The sequence below is a fragment of the Sciurus carolinensis genome, chromosome 3, assembly GCF_902686445.1.
Source record: "Sciurus carolinensis chromosome 3, mSciCar1.2, whole genome shotgun sequence".
Lineage (NCBI taxonomy): Eukaryota > Metazoa > Chordata > Mammalia > Rodentia > Sciuridae > Sciurus > Sciurus carolinensis.
The window spans coordinates 163,992,493-164,016,766 of record NC_062215.1 but is presented as its reverse complement, the minus strand read 5'-3'; the positions used below and the strand labels follow the sequence as shown (position 1 = coordinate 164,016,766).

The following is a 24,274-nucleotide window of genomic DNA, read 5'->3' as shown; positions in this document are numbered from 1 at the left end:
CAAACTTACCAAAATTTTTTTTTTTTTTATGGTACTGAGGATTGAACCCAGGGCATTCTACCACTGAGTTATATCCTCAGCCCTCTTCATTTTTTAATTTGAGACACAGCCTCACTAAGTTGTTGCAACTGACCTCAAACTTGTGATTCTCCTACCTCAGCCTCCAGAGTCATTGGGATTACAGACATTGTGCTATCAAACCCAACCAACTTATCAATTTTGGAAGCTGGAAATAGATTTAAAACTCTCTTCTCAAATAGAGTTGTCAACTTCCCAGAAATTTTGTAAAATAAAAAATATTTAATTCAAATCAAGGTACTAGGGGTATAGCTCAGCAGTAGAGTGCATACTGAGCATACAGGGAGAGGCCCTGGGCTAAATCCCCAAACCCCAGCACCAAAAAAAAAAAAAAAAAAAGAAAAAAGAAAAAAAAATACCCACCCAGAATTATCAAGATATTAATATATTCAAAATAGCATTATTTAATGCTATTGGCAATGGGAAAATAGCATTAAGATAATGAGCAATGGCAACCTGGTTGGAGCATTATCTACAATGTGACAGATGTTTGGGATACTAGAGACATGAGTATCCCAAAAGTCATGTACAAGATTTCCCTCATCTCCAATATTCTTCTTTTTCTGCCCACTGGGCCTTTATATCTATTTCTTTGAATGCCAGTGGACTCCCTGGCCTTAAGCCTGGGGGAGGAGGGGGTGAATTGCACAATGCCTTCTCTGAACCTCAGGAAATTCCCAGGCTTTGGCCTTCCCAGCAACCTGGCCTCTGGCCAGGACTCCCACAGTTCTCATCCCCCCAAATCACTGTCCTTACACTGGGGCTTGAGTTTCTGCCCGATGGCCCCGCTGGAAGTAGGGGGCACTGGGGCCCTCAGAAGCCTGTCTTCTTCCCCTGTCTCCCTATCTCTGTAGCAGAACAGCACTGGTCACTACTCTTGCCTTGATCAGAGAAAGCAGGGACGGGGGGAGGGGCGGGGGGGCAGGGTATGCTGGGGACAAAGTCACTGGAGGTCAGTGAACCTTCAACAATCAGGCCGTTAGTCCAGTCAGATTTCACAGCCGGGGGGCTTCCAGGGTTAGGGGGGCGGGTAGGAGGAAAGGGGCAGATTGATCTATATGGTTGGGATTCCTTTTTGGGACAGAAGAACCTATCTGGAGTGGTGGGGAGTTGGGTGATGGGGCAGGGACACATGTAGGGACGTGCGGTTTCAATGCCAGTTATTTGGTCGGGGGCTTTCCTTCCCTCCCGCACCTGCCAGTGGGGCCAGCGTCTGCTGCCCTCCGTCCCGACAGGTTCGGCCCGGGGCCCCTGCCCGATCCCCACTTCCCAGCTCCCTGGTCTCCGGCTTCTTATCTGGAGCCTTTCCAGCTGCCCTCTCACACCCCTTTCTGGCTCCCCAGTCCTCCTCAGCCCGTTCCAATTCTCTGGCCCTCCAACTCCTTTCTCCTCGGTCCCTACAAACTCAACGGCTTCCCCACGCGGCTTCCCGACCCCTCCGCTCTTACCCGGGGCACTTCAGCCAAGCCCTGTCCTAGTCCCCGAGCACCCCGGGCCCGCCTCCACGTCCCCTCTGCCGGCGCTCCCGCCTTCCCGAACCGCCGCGGCCCGAGCCCGGGCACTAACCCGATTCGGAAGAGCAGCCTCTGGCTGCGCGTCATGAGCAGGCCGCGGAGGCCCCGCCGCGCCCGGCAGCTGCGGGGGCTCAGGAGCAGAACTAAGGCGAGGAGCAGCAGCCCGCAGCCGGTTACCCACAGCCAAGGCGCGGCGGGCCAGCCGGCCCAGGCCATGCTGGGGGCCGGCGCCTGCGGCCGCCCGGGGGCGTGGCTGAGCGTTGCTAGGCGACGGCCGGGCCCCGGCCCCACGCGGGGAAGCTGCGGGGTGGGGGCCCGGCTCCCGGCGCGCGCGGGCTCCGGGGCGCTCGGGGCGTTGCGGCGCCGCCCCACCCATGCTCGCGTTCGGACCCGCCCCCTCTCCAGCCTCGGCCGGGCGCACGCGGAGAAGGCTACCGGTTGGAGGTGGCTGGCTCCGCCCTCCGCTGCCAGCCAGGAGCTCCGCGGGAGCGGGTCTTGGACCTGTGCTAATCCGGGTCCACATTCGCCGAGTCCTGGGAAGGGCGAGAAGCCCGCAGCCCGTCGCTCCCACTTCCCCCTCCAGGGACCTTGGGAGAGGCTCTGGAATGGTCTTTCTAACGAGAAGCCTTAAACAGACTTTTTAAGCTGGAAGGAACCTGGGAGTTCATCTGGGTCAGCTGCTGTTCACTCGTTTATTCATTCACCAAATTACTTTTCTAGCTCCTCCTAAGTACCAGGCTCTGCGCCAGCATCTGAGGATGAAGGGTCAAAGATAGACAGCCTGGAGTGTACAATCTACAATCTAGTGAGGAGACAAACCAAGTTAGCAATTACATGTATACACGCACACACGCATACACGTATGATGACAAATTGTGGTGCTATGGAGGAAGCAAAGAGTGGGGACAATGATGTGGAGCACAGAGAGGACTCACTTAGATGTGGGAGGGCCTCTCTGAGGAGGTAACATATCACCATGTCCGTAGGATCAGAAGGGGTCACCCAGGCTCAGGGTGAGTGACTTGATCAAGGGTATGCAGTGATGGGTGGCAGAGCCAGGTCTAGGACCAAGGCACCCTCCCTCCCACGCCCCATGTGATTTCCACATTGCTACCCTCCACCCCTTAACTGCTGCCTTCCTGAAAGTTTCCAAAAGTCCTTATGGCTGTGGGATAGAAGTGGATACAAGAGGGCAAGTGAGGTGAAATCTACAAATTTAGGCCCACAGTAGTCAGGACTGGGCTCCTCTGGATCCGTCCTTGCCCTGGCCCAGGACAGGAAGGGAAGGAAATGCTGCAAAGGGTCAAGCTCACCATGGCTCCCTCTGGGAGATGGTGTAGAGGGAAGCAGGTGAGGCAATGCTTTTGTTTTCTTCCCTGCTTCCTGTGCTCTGATCTGAGACCTAGATACCCGACCCCCACAGCACATATTTTCTCTTTTCTCTGAAGTACAAGGATTAGATATTTGAATCTAAAGGCTGAAGTCCCAGTGTGCAGAGGATATAACTGTAGGATCATTATGTACAATGTACTCTCTTCTGCCCACTTCCACCCAAAAAAGCCAAGAGATGGGTGAAATTGTCCCCAAACTCAATTGCAATTCATCTAATGCTGGGTGCAATTTAGAAAACCCACAGTCATGGAGTTTCCTTCACATGGATACATCTTGAGGAACAGTGCCTATGGCCCACACCCTTCCTGTTCCTTGCCTGCAATTCAGCTTCTCGGTGCCTGGCACAGAAAGGGCAGGTGCAGCAGAGGAGGCCTGGGGGAGAGGAAGACTGATAAACTAATTTGCAGACAGCTCTTCCAGGATGGTGAAGTCTGTGTCTCTACATGCAAAAGTGAAGAATTGTGGCATATTATAAACACACTTCGCTCCAGGTTAAGGCTGTACCAGGCAGGCATTATCTTGAGAAATTAGAACATAGTCCTTGTGATCGGAAACAGGAAATGCAGGCTCAAGTATGAGCCTGTGAAAAACACACAGACAACTGAATCCTAAATCTCAAGCCATATGCTCACATTAAGATTAGAGATAAAAAAAAAAAAGATTATAGAGATAACAAATCCAAGATGCATTTTCTGAAATACCAGGAATGAAGGCAAGGCTGGGGATAAGGAGGGAGGGTGTTTTGGGGGATTCATACAGACTCGGGAAACCATCCTTCCTTACCCTGGTCTCTTCTGGAAGACTTACCATGTCTGCTCCAAATCTGCTTTAGTTTCACCTCCTCTCCCATGAGAATCTTTTGTCCCAGCTAGACTGATGCTTCTTTGCTCACCCTTTCCTGCACCTTATACCCTAAGTATTAATACCTAACTACTTATAATTTTTGGAACCTACCTTGTTTCACACCCCCGTGTCCTTGCACATGCTGTGCTTTCTGTCTGGAGTGCCAATCATTCTTTGTTCCCTAAAGATTCAAATCTGGTGTGCTCCCTTCAAGAAAACTTTCTTGAGTCCTCCCACCCCCAGCGTGGGTTTAAGCATGTTCTCCTTGTGCCAACTCTCAGTCTTGTACATAATCCTATCATTCAATGTAATACCTACGCCACATCCTTTTTTTACATGTCTCTCTTAGAGTCTACAGTCTCGAAGACTTTACTGTCTTCCTTAAGAATAGGGATTATAATTTAATTTATTCACCTTCAACACTCCAGGGTCTGGTTGGATGCCAGATGCATATTATACAGTATTCCTTGAAACGTCAAACTCCTGTCCATAGCCCACAAGGCCCTGCTTGATAGAGCCTGTCTCTTCAGCCTCTTCAAATGCCATTCTTCCCCTGTCACCACAGATCAGTCACATGGTTCCTTAAATGTGCCAAGTTCATTCCCACCTCAGGGTCTTTGCTTATGCTCAGGTCCACTTGGAACATAGTCCCGCCAGTTCTTTAAAGAGCTCAAATGCCAATGGATGAGAAATAACTCACATCTCCAGCTGAGTGGTGATTATGTGACATACCAGGGGCTCTAACTACAATTGGGTAGGGAGTGCAACTGGGACCTAGTAGGCTGAGGCCAGAGAGACTGCTAAAGTCCTACAGTGCAGCTGGGCTTGGTGGCGCACACCTGTAATCCCAGCGGCTCCAGAGGCAGGAGGATCACAAGTTCAAAGCCAGCCTCAGCCATTTAGCAAGGTCCTGAGCAATTTGATAAGACCCTGTCTTAAAATTTGAAAAAAAAAAAAAAAAAAAGGTGTGAGGGGACAGCGGGGGATGTGGCTCAGTGGTTAAGCACCCTTGGGTTCAATCCCAATATTAAAAAAAAAAATCCTACAATGCACAGGACAGGCCCCTATAACAAAGAATTTTACGTAGCCCCGAATGTCTGTAGGACAAATGTTGAGAAACTGGCATATTCATATGTAAAAACTCACCAAGCTTCACACTTAAGATTTGTGCACTTTACCAAATGTATACATCAAATTAAAGACAACTGCTACACCCTCTGAGAAGGCTTCACGGACCACTCCATCACTGTTCAATTACTTGTATTACTCTTCTTCCTTCACCTTAAAGGCATTTTTCACAATCTGACATTATTTTGTGATTCTTGTCTGTCACCCCCCGCCACTGGAATATAAGCCCCATGAAGTCAGGGGTGTGTATAATTCTTGGCCCAGAGAAGACATTCAGTTAAGTATTTGCTGAATGAATGAGTGGATAATAGAAGCAAAAAATGGATGAATAAAAATTTATATTGCCATGGAGCACTTTGACTGTCAAAGGACTGGAACTCTCTTACTCTGACCAGTGGGCTTGGTCCCCAAGGGAGAGTTGTGTGGACACCAAACTCCACCACAAGAGGCAGGTCTTGAACAAGGAGCCAGAACAAACCACATCAGGAAAGCTGAAGGAGACCCAAATCTGAGGCACCGTACAACCCTGGATCTTTGGCCACAACTTCCTCCCCAGAGCAGATTGGGGGCACAATGAGGACTAAGTAATAACCTGAGACAGGAGTCTGACATTCATGCAGGTCTGGCCTGTGATGTGGTGCTTCCGGAGCCTTAACTTCAAGGAGAAGCTCCCTGCCAGGTTCCGGGGTGGCGGTGGAGGAGTCTGCCTCTATTCCACCTGCCAGCCCAGGCTTTTCCCTTGGAACGAACAGCCTGTCTTCATCTTTGCATCATGGCTCAAGCTGGATGACCAGTGCTTGGTTGGCATACAGGATGTCATTGACAATGATGATGATGACTTTGAGGACAATGACAATGATGACGTGATCATGAAGGAGTTTCGATGGTTGGAGCTGTTTGAATGCTAGAAAAAAAGAGATTAACTTGTTGGGTCAGGGTGACAAAGTCAGCTCAGTGTAGAAAAGTTAACCCGATGGGAAGATGTGATGCTCTGGTCCCCACTCTGTCCAGCCCCTTTCACATCATTCTAGCTTCTCATTTTTTGTCAGCCCAAACTCACCATCCTGTTGTGAACTTCCCTTGTAACCCTGATTTTGTGGGAAGCAAATCCTCCTCCCTATCCTCTGCCTTCTCACGGAGCTCCCTCCCTGCCCTGTCTTTAAAAAAAAATTTTTTTTAGTTGTACATGGACACAATACTTTATTTTTATGTGAGGCTGAGGATTGAACCCCATACCTCACATGTACTAGGCAAGTGCCCTTCCTCTGAGCCACAACCCCAGCCCTAGACAGGGTTTCTTTAAGTTAGGGTCTCACTAAGTTGCTGAGGCTGGCCTTGAACTTGTGATCCTTCTGCCTCAGCCCCCTGAGCTGTAATGGGTAACTAACCTAAGTCTGGATTCAAAATAAACTGAGAACACTGTCTGAGAATTAGTGCCTGGGAAAGGGAGAGTTCTCCTCTTCTTTCTAGTCAGCTGTCCTCAGGGAACTAGATTAGCACTGTCCACTCCTACCTTTTGGATTGTAAATGACTTCCCCTAGGATCTAACTACTTTCCTTTGAAGTGTAAATGCCCCTGTGGCGGCTCCAGGCCCAAGGCTAGAGATTTATGGAAGACCTTGTAAAGGAGCCAGTTCTTCCTCTTATCACATTCTGTGCTTCCTGCTGGAAACCCTGTGCACAACTATGTATCATTTAGACTAGAAAATTTATGATACTAGATAACCTATAAATGTTGTGAAAAACTGGTGCTGGGCGCTCAGAATTTGGAGTCTGGTCTCCTCTGGGCCCACCAGTGTAAAATAAAGTTTGGAGTTCTCTTCCTTTCCCAGGGCGGGTTGCTGCTTCTCCACCAGCCTGTTTCCCTCAACAGAGTCACTGGGATTACAGGTGTGCACCATGGCGCCTGGCCCACCCTGCCCTGTTTTGACTGAATCTGACCCATCTTCTACTCCGTTGCCTCCACCTCCCCCACTCCCTCCTGCCTCCTGCAGAAAAAAACAATCCCCTGCCTTGTTGCAGCTCCAGGTTAGAATGGGATGTGCTAGTTTTATTCCAGGTCAAGACCGCGGCTCTTCCCACCTCCTGTAGGAAACGTCTCTCCGCCCCTTCCCCATCCTCTGACCCAGACCAGACTCCAAGGACTCAGACACTGTTTCCACTCTTCCTGCTTGATTCTTGCCATTAGGAAATGCCAACAATTCTGGCTTATTCTCTTAGCTCAGGCAGGTCTCAAGCTTCAGAGAGCCTAAGATTCCCTCAAGAAGCTTATAAAATGCAGACTCCTGGGCCCTGACCTGCGGATTCAGACTCCACAGTTTGGCTGAGGCCAAACGCTGCATTTTTCATAGGCGATTTTGACCTCTGCCTTGACCTCAGTTCCTGACCTGACCTTAATTCCTTGACCTGACCTGACCTTAATTCCAAGGTCTTCAATGTCATTCAGTAGCCTGCTCATATGGTCATGCCCTACATTCACCTGGAACTTCTCTACCTCCGGGACAACCTGAACTCTTTTCCCTAGGATGCAGGATCCTCCAGTTCTTGTCCCTTGAAACTGTTTTCTTCCAGCCCCTCCATTCCTCCCTCCCATATTTCTTCCTTTCCAATATGGACTTGGGCTCAATCCTTGAACCCTTCACCAGCTTCCCCCTTCCTCACCTCTCAGCCCTCCAGCCTTAGTATACCAATGGCCAGACTTGCCTGCTCCAACCTGACAACCTTCTTTTGGCTCCCACTTCAGGGACAGGACTGAAGAAAACTGTCAATCAGAGCTGTTAAAATTCCAGCCCCACGGCAACCCCAACACCAATGCCTGGCAATACTTTAATTTTGCTGATATCTCCTCTTACTACCCATTGTTTATCCCAACCTCAGGTCTCAACTTCATTTCCTTTGCTTTCAGCAAATATCCTTCTTAGAGGACACAAGTTGTGTTCCCAGCTACCCCCTAAATATTTTGCTACTTACCTAATGAATTTTTAGAGAAAGTGCTATTTGTCCCCCTTGCTCAAATCTTTTAATCTTTTGTCTCTCCACTTCCTTCATCCTATGAGCAAATGCAAACTAAAAAACTCCCCTCAGAGACAGGCATGGTGGCACACTCCTGTAATCCCAGTTACTTAAGAGGCCGAGGCAGAAGGACAAGAAGTTTGAGGCCAGCCTCAGCAGCTTAGTGAGACCCTGTCTCAAAATAAAAAATAAAAAGGGCTGGGGTTATCGGTGGTAAGGTGCCTCATTTAACTCAGGGCCTCCCGCCTGCTAGGCAAGCGCTCTACCACCGAGCCAGTCCCCCATCCCACTCTGTTGTATTTTCACACTCATGGTGCTGGGTGGGGCACCCAGGGCCTCCAGCCTGCTAGGCAAACTTGAGTTGCAGCACCAGTCTGCCCTGTACCATGTAACTCCACACCATTTCAATGAGGTTGAAATATATTTCCCCAGACCATTGATGTTGGGTTTGGTCTTGTGACTTGCCTTGGCCAGTGGAACCTTAGCAGATGTGATATAAGCAGAGGACTTAAATGTGCTGTTGTGGTAAAGCTGAGTCTGTGTTCGTGCTTTTTGCCATGAGAACATCCCTCAGGCAGTTGCTGGTCTAAGGAAGATAAAAGACACACAGAGTCTACCTGGATCCCACTCACAGCTTGGAAGCCAGCAGGGTTCAGCTTAAATCAGCTGGAAGAGCCTGCCCACACAGAACACCAGGGACATGTGCTTGTCATTACATGCCTCTCAATTTTGGATTGGTTTATTATGCAGCATTATTTTAACAATAGCTGACAGACACAGTGGGAAACAGATTACTTAATGGTGCTGGAAAGATACACTGTGTGGATAACTGACTAGCTAGTTACAAAAGGGTAATTTAGACTTGTGCCTCACAGGGTCCACCAGAATAAATTCCATGTGAATTACAGTGTTAAGGATATAAAATTAAGCTTGATGTGGTGGCACATGCCTATCATCCCAGCTACTCAGAAAGCTGAGGCAGAATGATCATGAGTTTGAGGGCAGTGTGGTCAAGTTGGCAAGACCTGTCTCATTAAAATTAAATTAAACCATACATAATTAGAAGAAAATAAAATACATGTCCAATCTCTGAATAACAGGACTTTATAAGGTTAAAAGCAATAAAAGTATTATTTCAATTTTCTTTAATAGGCATATATGATTCCTAAATTTAAACAAAAAACAATTGAAGACCTGATAAGGGAAGTAATTACCCTTTCAGTTACTTAAAATTTCAAAAACTTTTGGGAGGGTGAAGCAGGAGGAATTGAAGTTGAAGACCAACCTGGGCCACTTGGCAAGACCCTATCTCAAAATAAAATTGAATGTACAACTAAAAAGAACAAATGAAAAAATTTTAAAAATAAAAAATAAGATTTAAAAGAACTGGGGATATAGCTCCGTGGTAGAGTGCCCTTGGTTCAATCCCTAGGACCAGGAAAAAAAAAAAATCAACAGCATGATGTGGCAGATCCTGTTGGCTGATTGACACCCGTTCTCCACCCTCACCCCCTTTCCCTTATTAACCTCTATTTTGCCAATTCTCCTCTGAATAGCTGCAGCCTCTGAGTCCCTCCCTAACCATGGGGTGAATCTTGATCGGTCCAAGCCAACTGGTGCACTTATGGTTGGGTCAAGCTTTGGTTAAAGCCAGGCATGTGCTGAATTCTTGCCATCAGATAATCATAGCAAATATTTATCTAGGGCACACCGTGTTCAGGCACTATTCTAAGTGCTCTACAGATTAGCCCTCAGCTCTCACCATAACCCTATAAATCAAAGAGGGAGCAAGCAAGTGGTCCAGGCCACACAGGTGAGGTGAGGAGGAAATAGGCCGAAGGTCTTCTAGGAAGGTTCTCCTTGTTTAGAGGGATGTACTATAGCTGAGGTGCTGGGGATGAAACCCAGGGCTTGTGCAGTGTAGGCAAATGAAATACCACTGGGCTAAAGGTCCAGCCTAACTAGCTCTCTCGAATATTCCCTTTCTACCAAGAGGCAGCTTTTCTAGGATGCCTGGAACTGCAGCAACCGTTTGGGACTACTAGAAGTAGTTTAAGAGAAAATTTCAGCAGGGCACAGAGGTTCACACTTGTAACCGCAGCTACTCTGGAGGCTGAGGTAGGAGGATCACAGGTTCATGGCCAGCCTGGGCAACTTAATGAGACCCTGTCTCAAAATAAAAAATGTTAAAAAAGGTCCATGACTGTAGCTCAATGCTAGAGGCAGGCGGACGCTACCACATCCAGCTTCGCTGGGTTTTCTGATACTTGCAGGCAAAAGCCCATAAACTACTACTGTGGGTAAATCTTTTATTTTAATAGAAAGTGGAGGGAAAAGACAGGAAGTTTTTATATAATGAATAAGTCTTATATAATTGATATGACTGCACTTCTGCAAGCATGAATGCATAGAAAAAGTCTATCGTCATAAGCTTTGGTTGTGGGCTCTTTGGGTATCACTTATTTTCTTTTTTATACTCTTAAACTATTCTCTAAGCTGGGCACCATGGTGCATACCTGTAATCCCAGCAACTTGGGAAACTGAGGCAGGAAGACTGCAAATTTAAGGCCTGTCTCAGCAACTTAGCAAGACTCTGTCTCAAAAATAAAATTAAAGGGGCTGGGAATGTCTCAGCTTATGGGTGGAACACCCCTGGATTCAATTCTCAGTGCCACAAAATAAACAAATGAATAAACAAAATGTTAAGATTTTAAAAATAAAATATTTTCTTATCTTTTACAATAGGAATGTATCACTAAGGACTATTTTATTCAAAATATTTATAAAAACAGAGCTGTCTCTACTTTTCACCTCCTATGCATTCTTAGGCCATCAGCTGGACATCTGCCTCCATCTCTCCATCCCACTGGCCCTTTACCCATCTGCCACCGAGGGGCTCACGTCACTGAACCTCTGGGCAGCAGCTGCAACAATCCAGCATGCTGTTTCTCCCTCCACCCTCCTGTCACAGTCTCTTCTGGCTACCCGCCCCCGCCCCGCGCCAGGTCTGACAAGCTATGACTTAGGTACTTGTTACTGCAAAAGAGAAACATCCAAAATAGCTCCACTCTGGTTTTTACCCCCAGTTCTGGGGGTCCAACACGGCGTTCTTCCACTGTTACATTCCCAGCCTTTTAGAAGTTTTTTTCTTTTGAGGACTGGGGCTATAGCTCAGAGGCAGAGCATTTGCCTAGCATGTGCAAGGCCCTTCTACCTTTCCAACCCAGGTAGAAGAAGACGGAGAAGGGGAAAGAAAATGTAGAGGTTCAGGCCATGGGAAAGTACAGAGGACCGTAAGTCCTTTGAGGGAGCATACTCCTCAGGACAAAAAAACGCCCTCTGTTTCTCTGGCTTAGGAAAGTTCCTCCCTTCTCGAGCCAGGGAGACATTATCTTCTTATAAAAACAGCAGGTACTAGTGGACTCTGAGAAGCAAGCAAGTTATATGATCTGCACCTGCGCAAAGCTAACTGCACTACATGAACTGATATAACCCTGGAGTCAATAAAACAAAACTGGCTTTCCCATGCGAGAGTCATTTTCTTGCTGTAGACCATCCTGTGTGCTTGCCTCTTTATTTTCTCACCTTTACTCTTGAGGAGGAGGAGGAGGAGGAAGAAAAGGGAGGGGGGAGGGGAGGAGGAGGAGGAAGTTTTTTTTTAATTTTGAAACAGGGTGTCACTCAGTTGCTCAGGCTGGTCTTGAACTTGCGATCTTGCCTCAGCCTCCCAGGTTGCTGGGAACACAGGTGTGTGCTACACAGATGAGAGTCCCCCTCTTGAGTTGCAAACCTGAATGGCCTATCTTCTTGCTGGTCACCTCCATTTGGATGTCCTAGGGGTTCTTCTAGTTGCTTTGTCCCAAACTGAACTCATCCTTATGCCACCCCAACCTGCTCCTTCCCTGTTCCCCACCTTGGCAAATGGCACTACCTCCTGTTTGTTACATAAAAGGGATTTAAGATAGTACATATTTTAGAGTCCTGGTTTGAACATTCAACTCTGCCACTCACTAGCTATGTGACTCTGGACAAGTTTTGTCACCTTCCTAAGCCCCAGTCTCCTATCTGTAGGTCAAGATGAGTGAAGGGTCTGTGTCCTGAGGTTTGTGAGGATCAGAGGAGATATTGCAGGCTCAGCGTGCTCTGCACAATGCCCAACTTTCTGTTTTTGTTCTGGCAGTGCTGGGGATTGGGCCCAAGGCTTCCTGCGTGCCAGGCAAGTGCTCCACTACAGCTCCACTTCCAGTCCTGGCTTTGTTTTGGTTTTGAGGTTTTTCTGGGGGGGTACCAAATATTGAACTCAGGGGCACTTGACGACCGGGCCACATCCCCAGCCCTATTTTGTATTTTATTTGGAGACGGGGGTCTCACTGAATTGCTTAGCACCTTGCTTTTGCTGAGACTGTCTTTGAACTCCAGATCCTCCTGCCTCAGCCTCCCGAGCTGCTGGGAGTACTGGCGTGTGCCACCGCACCCAGTCTGACTTTGTTTTTATAGCTGTTCTCAACCTCCCTCCCCAGGACCCTGCCACAGTCCTCGGTACTCCAGTGGCCCTCCTACTCACCCTCCCCTTTAGCTTCTGAGGATTTTTCATGAGTCATAAAGCCGAGCACATCCCTTCTCTGTTTAAAATGCTTTGGTGCTGCCTTGTCTGTGCAAGACCGTCCTGACCACTAAACCCAAAGTCTGCAGCCGCTCTCTAGCCAGCCCTCACCTCCTTCTCCTCCATCCCTGCTGGCCTCCCACCTCTCTCCTGACCTTGGGTTCCAGCAGCACCAACCCTGGAGAAGGCCAGGTTCTCAGTGTCAACCTTTGCATCTGCTGTTTATTCTGTCTGCCCACCCCATTCCCTGGCAAATTCCAAACCTATAAACCCCGGCATGATGGGCAAGTCATTCATAACTTCTCTGGGCTTCAATTTCCCCATCTATAAAATGGGGGTGATAATGGTCTCATAGGTTATTGTGAGGAAATTAATCATGGGGAGCCCTTTGAACAGTGCCAGACACACAGAGGAGAGACTGCTCTTCCAGGAACACGTGTGCTTCATGAGGCAGGGATTTTTGTCTACTCCCAGCTGTCCTCCTGGTCCCTGAGCCAATGTCTGGCACACAGCAATCCTAGAAATATATATTGTCGAATGACCAAACCAATCTACAGCCCCAACTCCCAGGAAGGCCTTCTCCACCCGAGGCCCAGGTGATGAAGTCCCGCTCTTTGCACGCACTGCTGCATCACTGTCTTCGACAGGCTGGGGTAGTTCCTGGTGCTGCATGGACCCTGGAGTCCCCTGTGGCTAAGGAGGGTGGGCTGAGGGTGAGGAGGTGGGTGCAGGGCTCAGGTGGCCTGAATGCATCCCGCACCCACTCTTTACTTATGTGGTGCCCTGGGGCAAAGGTCTTAATCACTTTAAGCCCCATTCTCTTTCTCCATGAGAGGGATTGATAATCTGTGAACTTTCAAGATTAACTGCGAGCCAGGTGTGGTGGCAGACATCTGTAATCCCAGTGTCTGGGAGGCTGAGGCAGGACAATAGCAAGCTCAAGGCCAGCCCTGGCAATTTATCAAAACACTGTCCTGAAATAAAAAAACTTACAAAGCGCTGGGGATGTAGCTCAGGGGCAAAGCACCCTGGGTGGCATCACTAATATTCCCCCCACACAAAAGATGACTGGTGATCACCCGGGTAAAGGACGAGGGACTTGGTCCATCAGGTACTCCTTACCTATTTGCTGATGTTTATTGTGTCTTTCTTGTAACATTCGCATCTGTCCTTCTCTGTGCTTCAGTATATTAGGATTGAATACAGAGGGTGATCCTTTCCTTTCATTCCTCCCTACCACTGCCCCAAATTGGGCCCTCAGGTCTTCACTCCTGCCCCGCCAGGACCTCCAGCCCCACCTACCTTATGCAAGTCAGATGAAGGTCTCAAAACCCTGTTCCAAATCGGGCATCCCCCTGCCTGAAGCCAGTGTCCTCACAATCACGTTTACATCATCTGGTTTAGCAACATGATCTCAACCCAGTTTTCTAGGGTTTTATGCTACAGTGTGCCCTCTGCTTCTTCAAGTCAGCCTCCACAGCTTGCTCTCCTGGGTCCTCTGCTCCACATCACCAGAAATCCTTTCAGGCAGATTGCTTTTTCTCTTTTTTTCTTTCAATACTGGGGATTCAACGCAGCGCCTTGCACGTGCTAGGCAAGTGCTCTACACTGAGCTACATCCCAGAGCTTTTTATTTTTATTTTGAGACAGGGTTTCACTAAGTTGCTGAGATTGGCCTTGAACTTGTGATCTTCCTGCTTTAGCCTCTTGAGTCACTGGGTTACTGGTGTGTGCCACCACACCCCGCTTCAGGCAGGTTTCTTAAGGTACCAGGTACCTTGAACTTGGTTCCAACACACCCAAGGGGACGTAATACACTCTGAGGAGTAACTGTAACTAATTAAGGCCGGAATTCCCAATCTGGGGAGTCTAACAGGCTCCGGGTGGAGGGGAGGGAGGGAATTCAGTCCTCTGGAGGCTGATCTGTCCTTTGAATACAGTTCCTTCAAAGCTAAAAATAAGTTCAACCAGCTGGGCCCATAGCTCAGTGGTACAGCCCTTACCTAACATGTGAGGCACTGGGTTTGATCCCCAGCACAGCTAAATAAATTTTCCCTGGGAAAATGCCATATTGTAGTCAAACAGAAATGAATGGGTTGAAAAGCAGCTACTTTCCTTCTTAGGGCTATGGGGGTGGCCCCAGGGCCACTGTATCTCCTTAAGTCTGTGACCTCCCTATAGGCAGAAACAGTGCTGTCTGCTCCTGGTCTCTCACGCCCCCAGCATCTAGTGACTTGCTTGACACTTGGAGTGTAATAAGCGTTTGTTCCACTGTGGGGAAAGGAAGAAGAATGGGACAGACTGCTGAGAGCCAGGCCTGTGTGAAGACGCCCTTCGCATGTTATTGAACTGTGGTGACAACTCTATAAACAGATCATGGTACCCTCCTTTAGAGACGAAGTGCTGAGGCTCTGGCAGGCTGAACAACTCACCCCACCACAGAACTAACAAGTGACAGAGTCTGAATTCAAGTCTGGTTTCAGTGAACCCAAGTCCATGCTGTCCACTGATACCTCTGCTGCCAGCCTTGGGAGAAAGCGCCCCGGCCAAGGTGAGCCAGGAAACACCACAGACTTGAACTGGCACCTAAGGAGAGGTGCCTGAAAAGACCACAGTCGACCTGACCCCAGGGGAGGTGTTCCAAGAACCCCAGGAGAGGCCTGAAATGTAGCCGGTGCCAGAACTGCACATGCCAGCATTTTCCTATTCAGACATGCCAAGGCAAATCTTTTTTTGGTAATGGCGTTTGAACCCAGGGCCCCTTAACCACTGAGTCACATCCCCAACTTTTAAATATTTTACTTAGAGACAGGGTCTCACTGAGTTGCTTAGGTCCTTGCTAAGTTCCTGGCTTTGAACTCTCCATCCTCCTGCCTCAGCCTCCCGAATGGCTGGGATTACAGGCATGTGCCACTGCACAGGCCCTAGGGCAAATCTTAATTTATTTCTTAATTTACAGTAAGAAGTTAACAACAATAATAAAATAAAATAAAAGTTATTGAAGGGCTGGGGATGTGGCTCAGCACTTGCCTAGCATGGATGAGGTCCTAGGTTTTATCCCCAGTACTGCAAAAATATAAAGTTATTTAAAACTTATGAATTGAGGTCTAGATGAAGCTCAGTGTAGAGAAATTCCCTAGCATTCATGAGGTCCTGCTTTCAATTCTAGTACTGAAAAAAATAAAAAAGTTATTTAAAACATAAATTGGTGACCAAGGATGTAGCCCAGTGGTAGAACACATGCTGAGCATGAGCAAGGCACTGGTTCTGATCCCCAGCATGGGGGATGGGGGGAAGCAAAATAATGACAAATGGTATAAATGGTTTATTTCTGAAATATCCCATTTAATCTTGTTGAACTGCAGGTTAGTAAAACTGAGGATAAGAAGGGGCTACTGTATTCTACAAGTCTTTGGGGGCTGTGGGCAGAGTAGAGACAAGATAAGAGATAGTGCGGTTCCTCAAGGCTAGTGATAGTGGGTCTCTGTCACCAATCCTAGGCCTGAAGGGTGAGGGGAGGGAGCAGAGAGAGACAGAGCTATGTGGAGGGCCACAGAACAGGAGCTGCGACCTTTGGATGGGAGATGATCCAGTCTGTGGTGACCCTTTAGGGAGGGAGAAGGAAGAAAAAAATACTCCACTACAGTCCCATTTCCTGCTGGAACTCTCCACTGGTCAAACCCAACCGAAGCTGGAGGACCAAGAGCCCCTGAGGTGTCCATGTGAACCAACTTCAGGCACAGCAGAGAATAGCAGGGCCAGAGTGACTAGAAGCCAGTCAGCCAGATGAGACCAAAGATGAGTGGCTTGGAATGGCAGTGGGGTGTCTGACTCTCAGCGTGCGGGCCAGCTGCCACCACCTTTCATCCCATGGCTGAGACAGCTCCTGACCTTCCTGCTTTCGGGTTCCCTCCCCACAACACGCTCACAGCTCAGGATCCAGATCGCTGCCCAACCCTGCTAACACCATTCAATTGACTTCCCTTAAAGGTAGGTTTCCAGATCCTTAAGTCCTCTAGACCTGGTCTCTGCCCATCTTCCCAGTCATCTCAGGCCACTTCCCAGCCTAACACTTTCCTGAAGTTTCTGGAATGCCCCAAGATCACCTTCACAAGCCCTCACCTGTGAGACTGGGGGCACATGAGCACGAATGTGATCCCTCTCTCTCTCTCTCTTTCTCTCTCTCTCTCTGTTACATGCTGACTTCTTAGAGGAGCAGCCTGTAAGAAACCCCAAACTAGATGAGGTCTCTTAGGTCCATTTTCCTTCAGTTTCCTTATAAATTAACTTTGTATTAAGGAGAATCTAAAGCATCTAAAAACAGAGAGAAATAGAAATAAAAAAAATAAAAACAAAAACAGGGAGAAAGTGAGATGGATAATTCTCATGTATCTATTACCGAGCTTCAACAACTTTATCTGCAGGTAAGAGAGATCAGAGTGAATTTTCAAACTTTTTGAACCTAGGTCTCAATATGAAATATATTTTACAATGAAACCCATACACTATACATGTACAGCATAAAGAAACCTAAAATCAAGTATCATGAAACAATATTTTCATTTTATCTAGTATGCTTAATTTTTTAATGCTGGTTATGACCCATTAATCAATTTCTCCTACAGTAGCTGACCAATTCCTCTGGCGATTTCTTGGGTTTTCCGGTTTCTTGCCTTGCACTAATAGCTGGATCCTGCCCCCTAGTGGTCATGCTTGGGAACTGATTGTGCCTTACTGATCTTTCTAGAGGTCTATTTTTGGCCTGTTAGAGACTCACTGAATTCTGTAGGATGTATTTGGTTCTGATCCTGGGCTAGGCATCTGGGGGTGAGGACCAAGATGAGTTGTGATCCATACCCTGACTCCAGGGTTTCCCCCAGTGCATGGCAGCACAAGTGTAAGTGCTGTGCTGTTCTATATGGTAGCCACTGTCACTTGTGGTCACTGAGACTTGAAACGTGTTGCGGCAGCTGTAGAACTGATCTTTAAATTTTTATTTAATTTTAATTAATTTACATTTAAATATCAAAATGATACTTGTTCCAGTTATGGGAAAACACTCAAGTATGTACATTTTTAAATTAGCTGGGAATGGGCTGGGGATTTAGCTCAGTTGGTAGAACGCTTGCCTCGCATGCCCAAGGCCCTGGGTTCAATCCCCAACACCACCAAAAAAAGAAAAAAAAAAAATGACTGGGGATGTAGCTCGTGGCAGTGTGCTTGCTTGGCATACCTGAAGCCCTTGGTTCAATCCCCAGTGCCAATGAAAAAGTAAAAACAAACAAAAAACCCAAAAGAGTGGATTCGTAAGCCACACCCAAAGGCCCAGCTACTCCAGAGGCTGGAGCAGGGGGATCTGCTGAGCCCAGGAGTTCAAGTCAGCTTGGGTAATATAGTGAGATCCTGTCTTATGCCATACTTCACAGATGGCATTCGCGGGCCGGACTTTTTCTGATGTCCCTCCTGCCAGTCCTCCTGTGCATCCTGCCCTTTGCAACTTTGCTGGAGGTGGAGGAAGGTGTTTGAATCCTCATTCAAGCTGGGCCAAGGATGGGGGTGTGCGTTAGGAGTTAAATTTGGGACACTGGAGTGTGGTTGGACCAGCAGCTGCTGCATTACCCAGAGCTCAATGGAAATGCAGGCTCTCAGGCCCCTTAACAACTAGCCTAAGCAAGCATTTTAACAAGACTGCCATGTGATCTGTTCCCACGTTGAAAAGTAATCACCTATCTAACTAGAGATACAGGTGGCAGGTCTCTGATTGCTTGCTTTTCTTAGCCAAATGACATGGGAAGCAAGGTTAAGACTGAGAGCCAGGTTGCAAGAGAAGTTACTGGAGTTTTGAAGGACCTGGAGAAAGTGTGCAGTAAGCACCCAGAATAGGAAGGTTTGTATGAATAGACGAGGAGAATGAAGGTGTTCATGAACTTAAAAGTGAGATCCGTGAGGGCCTTCACACCTCTTCCTCTTCATTTTCAGCCGTGTGGGTGCAGGCTGAGGTTTTACTGCTGAAAGCCACAAGGCAGAGTGGAGGGTGTTTGCAAGGCAGTGGTTGCGATGATGGATTATAAGCTGGCCAAGGAGGGAAACGAGGATGTGAGGGACAGGAAGCGGGGGGGTAAGCCTGCTCAGGGTAGAGAGCTCACCTAGCACTTGAGAAGCCCTGCGTTCCATCCCCAGTGCAGCAAGAAGAAAGAAGATAGAAAGGAAAGAAGCAAAGGTGGTAAGATTAATAGAGTATTGATCCAGATATGGTCACAGAATTGTCAGAGCCAGGATCTGGAAAGATGGGAGATGGTGGTCAGAGCTTGGGGCGCCTGGATATTATGGAGGGGTGTAGCTCTGGTAAATGAGGTCTAGGACAGCTATGCTCTTAGGCTGGGAGAAGAGCGAAGAGCTCTTGGTTTTTCTGGGGTAAACGATACATTTGCAGCCTGAGGAAGTGCCCCAGACCGTGTAACAGGGGTTCACTTGATGCTCGGACTATATCCCTTGTCACTTTGAAACTTACATGGTTTTTCCTTTTACCCAAACTTTTCCCTGACCTTCTCCCTGATCTTTTCCCTGATCTTCTTATTCCTAAACTTCTCCTCCTTGATCTCTTTCCCTCTGAATCACCTCTATAAAAGCCCCCTGTTCCTGATCACAGGCAGAATCACAGCCTTTGGGACAGGAATCTCCTGTGTTTCTCCTTTGCTAGTAAAGCAATAAAACTTTTTCCTTTTTCTCAAAACCATGTCTTCGTTATTGGATTGGTATCAGGGACAAGGACAGAGCTTTAGGCAACAACTGGAGGCAGTGGAGTGGGAGGATGAACTCCCAATGGGCCTGGCTGGCCCAAGAGGCCCAGGTTGGAGGTGGCAGTGGTAGGTGGGAGGGGACAGCTGGAGCCTGGCCCCCTCTAAGAAGCCAGACTTTGGCAAATGCAGGCCACAAGGTCCTGTTTCCACTTTCCAACTAAGAGAATCACTGGTTTCTATCTCCCCAACAATAACAATTGACACCCATAACAATGGACAGCTTTAGTTCTGCCTCAAGCAACAACAGCAACAACCAGCCCCCTACATGATTACCTCCCTTCTATAGATAAGGCAACCAAGGCTCAGAGCAGTTATGTAATATTCCCAAGGACGCAGAGCCATTAATGTGATCTGAATTTGGTTCAATCCCAGAGCTGGCTGGTGATCACCTGGGGCACTTGCTTATACCTCCCTGAAGATTGTGATTCTCAGGTCTGGAGGGAGGTGTCCCCAAGGGCAGGTGCAGCTTTCACAAACACCTCAGGCGATTCTAATGGTCAGGGGAGAATAGAGAGCTTGCCCTGGGCCTGGCCCTGGTTCTGGCCCAAGGTTTCTGTGCACCGTAACCCACTTCCAGCTCAGCAGCATCACCACATGCATTTGCAATGTCTGGCACAAATGATTTTTCCTGAGGCTTCGAAAATCACAGGAGGTGGAAGAAATAGTACTGTTAGACCCATTTGTAAGTGAAGAGATGGGTTGGGTGTGGAGAAGCATGCTTGTAATCCCAGTGACTCAGGAAGCTGAGGCAGGAGAACCTCAAGTTCCAGGCCCTAAGCAACTTAGTGTGATCCTGTCTCAAAAAATAAAAGAGCTGGGGATGTGACTCAGTGGTAAAGCACCCTTGCGTTAAATCCCCAGTATCCCCTGCTCCCAACCCCCCAAAAAAAGTAAGTGAAGAGACGGGTCCCAGGCTTCAGAGCTGTTCAGTGCTAAAGCTGGAACTGAATTCTCATTCCTGGGACAGGCAAATTCACTCCTCCTTCCACTTTCTTTCTTTAGGAAAAAGCTAAATAATTTATGAGCAATAAGGCTAGTTTGTAGGGGAAAGAACCCCAAAAGCCCAACCTCCCTCCCCACCCTACCTGAGGGCCTTAGAGGTCCTTCAATTCTATAGAAGATGGGGACAGCAGTGCTGAGGCCTAGGGATGAATGGGACTTTGTTCCTGCCCTTCACGGGGGAGAAAGCATATTTACCCCAGGCTCTGTTAAATGCTTCAATTCAGTAAACACAAAGTCCTCTGAAAAAAGGCAACTTCTTTGAAAAAGTAATGATAAACAGAAAGATCTCATTTGGGTTGAGTAACCCACTAAATACCAGGTAACCCGACAGCCAAGGGAGGAATTCGTGGAGGGGTGCAGCTACACCCGCCCCCGCTTGGCTGGAGAGGTCAGAGCAGCAGAGAAAGCTCTTTGGAGCTGCCGGCCCAGTAAGTTTTCCCTGTCCACCTGCTTCAGGTTCCACCTGGGCTCCTACGAGTCTTCCCCCACCCCATCAGTCTCCCGGCCTGAGCGTCCCCATTCCTAAAGTAAACACAGTCTGAAGCTTTCAGCACACGCCCACCCCCTCCGACTTGACTCTGCTCCAGGGGTAGGACTGACAGAGAAATACCAGACGCCTAGCTGTATTTGAACTTCAGATAAACAACGAAAACTTTTTTCAGTAGAACTTTTTCCAAATATTGCATGGGACAATGGGACATCTTATACAGAAGAACTATTTGTTGTTTATCTGAAGCTCAAACTTAACTGGGCGTCCTGCATCTTCTGAAGCTGGCGGCCAAAGCCTCCCCACCCCACCTCCTTTGAGATGCCTGTTTTCAGTGGGGATCCTCTGGCTCCCCATTGCCATGGGTAAAACCTCAATTCCTGGGCCCCTGCTTTATTGTCCAGAGTCTTTTTTTTTTTTTTTTTTTCCAGACAGGCATGGGGTGGGAGGCAAGGTTTAAAGTGAAATTCTTTTTATTTCCTTGAGCTGGGGATTGGACTGCAAACATGCTAGTCAAGCACTCCACCATTAAGCTACACGCAGCCCCTAGATAGTGAACTTCTTAATTTTTTTTTTTTTATTTCTTTTTCTTTTTTCCACAATCCTTTTTTTACTTATTTATATGTGGTGCTGAGGTTTGAACCCAGTGCCTCACACATGCTAGGCGGGCGCTCAACCACTGAGCCATCACCCCAGCCCCTTTTTGATTTCATTTTAAATGCATTTTTAGTTGGACACAATGCCTTTACTTTATTTATTTTTATGTGGTGCTGAGGATGGAACTCTACGCCGAGCCTCCACGTGCTAGGGAAGCGCTCGACCACTGAGCTTCAACTTTAGCCTCCTTTTTTTGATTTCTTAATAAGCTGTCTCTTTGGTTTCTTTCGATAGAGAATTTCTTGAGCTGGGCTGGGTCCCTTAGCTTAGTCATCTCCAGAGTCAGAAATTATTGTCTGCCTGGCAGACAATAGGAGTTTAATTAACAGCCTGTTAATGGTGGGTCTTCCAGTTAGGAGAAGGAGACATCATTTAGTTTTATTTTTTTGCAGTGCTGGTGCTGGGGATAGAACCCAGGGCCTCATGCATGCTAGGCAAGAGCTCTACCATGCCTGGCACCCCCAGGGGAAGACATCATGATTGAATACATACTGTGAGCTAAGGACTGCTCCAGGCCAGGTTCTGCAGGTATTATTTTGCTTCCACAATCAGATAATGGGTTCAAGAGCTGGGCCTAGTGGCAATCACCTGGAATCTAGGGAGACTCAGGAGGCTGAAACAGGAGGATTCTAAGTTTGAGGCCAGCCTCAGCAACTGTGTGAGATGCTCAACCTTGAAGAAAGACCATGTCTCTAAAAAAAAAATAAAATAAGGGACTGGGGATGTAGCTCAGTGGTGAAGCACCCCTGAGTTCAACCCCCAGTACCAAAAATAAAAAATCAGTATAAAGAAAAGACTCAGGTAAAAGAACAAAAGCAAGGCCTTGTGGGGTTTGTCTGTGTCCCTACATAGAAAACATCTCCCCAGGTACAATCCTGGCAGTTCTAGAATGTGGAATGTGCTTCTGGAGAAGTAGCCTATTATGGTCTGAATGTGGGTGCCCCATGCCCCGCGCATATGTTGAAACATGTAATTCTCAAAGTGATGGTTTTAAGAGAGGGGCTTTTAGGAGCTGATCAGGTCATGAAGGTAGAACCCTCATGAATGGGATTAATGCCCTGAGAAGAGAGGCTCCATTCAGCTACTCAGGAGGCTAAGGCAGGAGGATCATGAGTTCAAGATCAGCCAGGGCAATTTAGACAGACCCTGTGTCAAAATAAAAAATCAGAAAGCCTGCGGGTGTGTCTCTGTGGCAGAGTGCTTCTCTAGGATGCATGAGGCCCTGGATTCAATAGCAAGTACCAAAAAAAAAAAGAAAAGAAAAAGTTTATGAAGCAGAGGGAGCCCTTACCAGAAAAAAATCTAGCACCCTGACCTTGGATTTCCCAGCCTCTAGAATTGTGAGCAATAACTTCATATTTTTTATATATTCCCCAGTGTACCTTTTCTGTTTTGTTGTGCTGAGAATCAAAACCAAGGCCTTGCTAGGCAAATCCTCTACCACCCAACCAAGTCCCCAGCCCTGAAGGTATTTTGATTACAACACAGGAATGGATTAGGTGTAGAAAGCACCAAGGGACTTCAGGGGATGGGAATGGGAAAGACAGTAGAATGAATCAGACATAACTTTTCTGTGTTCATGTATGAATACACAACCAGTGTAACTCCACATCATGTACAACCACAAGAATGGGAAGTTATACTACATATATGTATGATATGTCAAAAACATTCTACTGTCATGTATAACTAAAAAGAACAAATAAAAAAAACCAACTCACAAGCACGCATATAGTCCTATTTATATGAGAGGTTATATGGGTACCTAGATTAAAAAAAAATTTAAAGAACAAAAATCTGCTTAGAGTTGAAATTTTTTTCTTTTTTAGTGTATGTGATACGATGTGGCATAAAACATATAAAAGTAAAAGTATCTGTACAGGACCCCTCCAAGTAGGACCTCTTCTTGGCCACACTATTTTACTAGTTTCACAAATAGAACAAATTTATTTCCTTGCAATAAACAGAGAAGTTAAAAGTCCCTTTGTATTTGCCTGGATACTTAAATTGTATCATTTCCTCCCCAATTTGGTCCAGGATCAACCTTTTGTGCTACACTTAGCCTCTCCCTTTTGTGGAACTGGATAGGAGAAAATAATTTGTTGTGAATCATCTTGAGGCATGTAATACATATTTAATACTTTTACTGATGTATGTCTTACACACAGTAAACTACTCTGGTCTCACATGCACAACTGGATGAATGTTTAACATATGTGTACACCCTGAAACCCCCACCCAGACCAAGGTCTTTGACATTCTCAAGTCACCCTGAATTGCCAGGTACCCCTTTCCAGGCTTTGACCCTCTCAAAGGAGTGGAATACTTTCTGATGTCAATCATCATGGATTCAGTTTGCTTTTCTTGAGCTTCATATAATATGCATCATATTTATCTTTTGGAGCCAACTTCTTTCATTCAACGTGACATTTATGAGATTTCATCTGCAATTGCAATATGTATTAATAGTTGATTCTTTATTGCTGAATGGTATTCTATATTGTGAGCATATTAAAATTTATTTATCAAAAAAAAAAGAGGAACCTTATATACCCACATATAACCATGGTCCGACAATATTACAGTGCCCAGTGATGGTTGTAGCTAGCTGTCTTAGTTTGTGTAAGTACATTCCATGAAGTTTATATATGACAAAATCCCCTAACTGAATGTATACCCATTGTTAAGTAATGCACACAAATTCTAAGCAAGATTCTAAGTCCCATATCTGTGCTTGCATACTTAAAGTTTTAAGTTTG

The 24,274-nt window shown here is 47.0% G+C and overlaps 1 protein-coding gene across 2 annotated transcripts in view; it reads right to left on the bottom strand.

Annotated features, from left to right (window-relative positions):
* The window catches only part of Pnkd (PNKD metallo-beta-lactamase domain containing), a 66,079-nt gene that overhangs the window by 20,267 nt on the left and 21,538 nt on the right, over positions 1–24,274 (bottom strand). Inside the window, exon 1 of one of the 2 annotated variants that reach the window (XM_047547176.1) lies at positions 1,645–1,934. The exons of the other annotated variant lie outside the window; for it this stretch is intronic. Within the exon in view, the coding sequence (XP_047403132.1) occupies positions 1,645–1,808 (164 nt within the window). The 5' untranslated portion in view covers positions 1,809–1,934. Of the gene's footprint in view, positions 1–1,644; positions 1,935–24,274 lie in introns of those variants that run through there. 2 annotated transcript variants of the gene reach the window in all.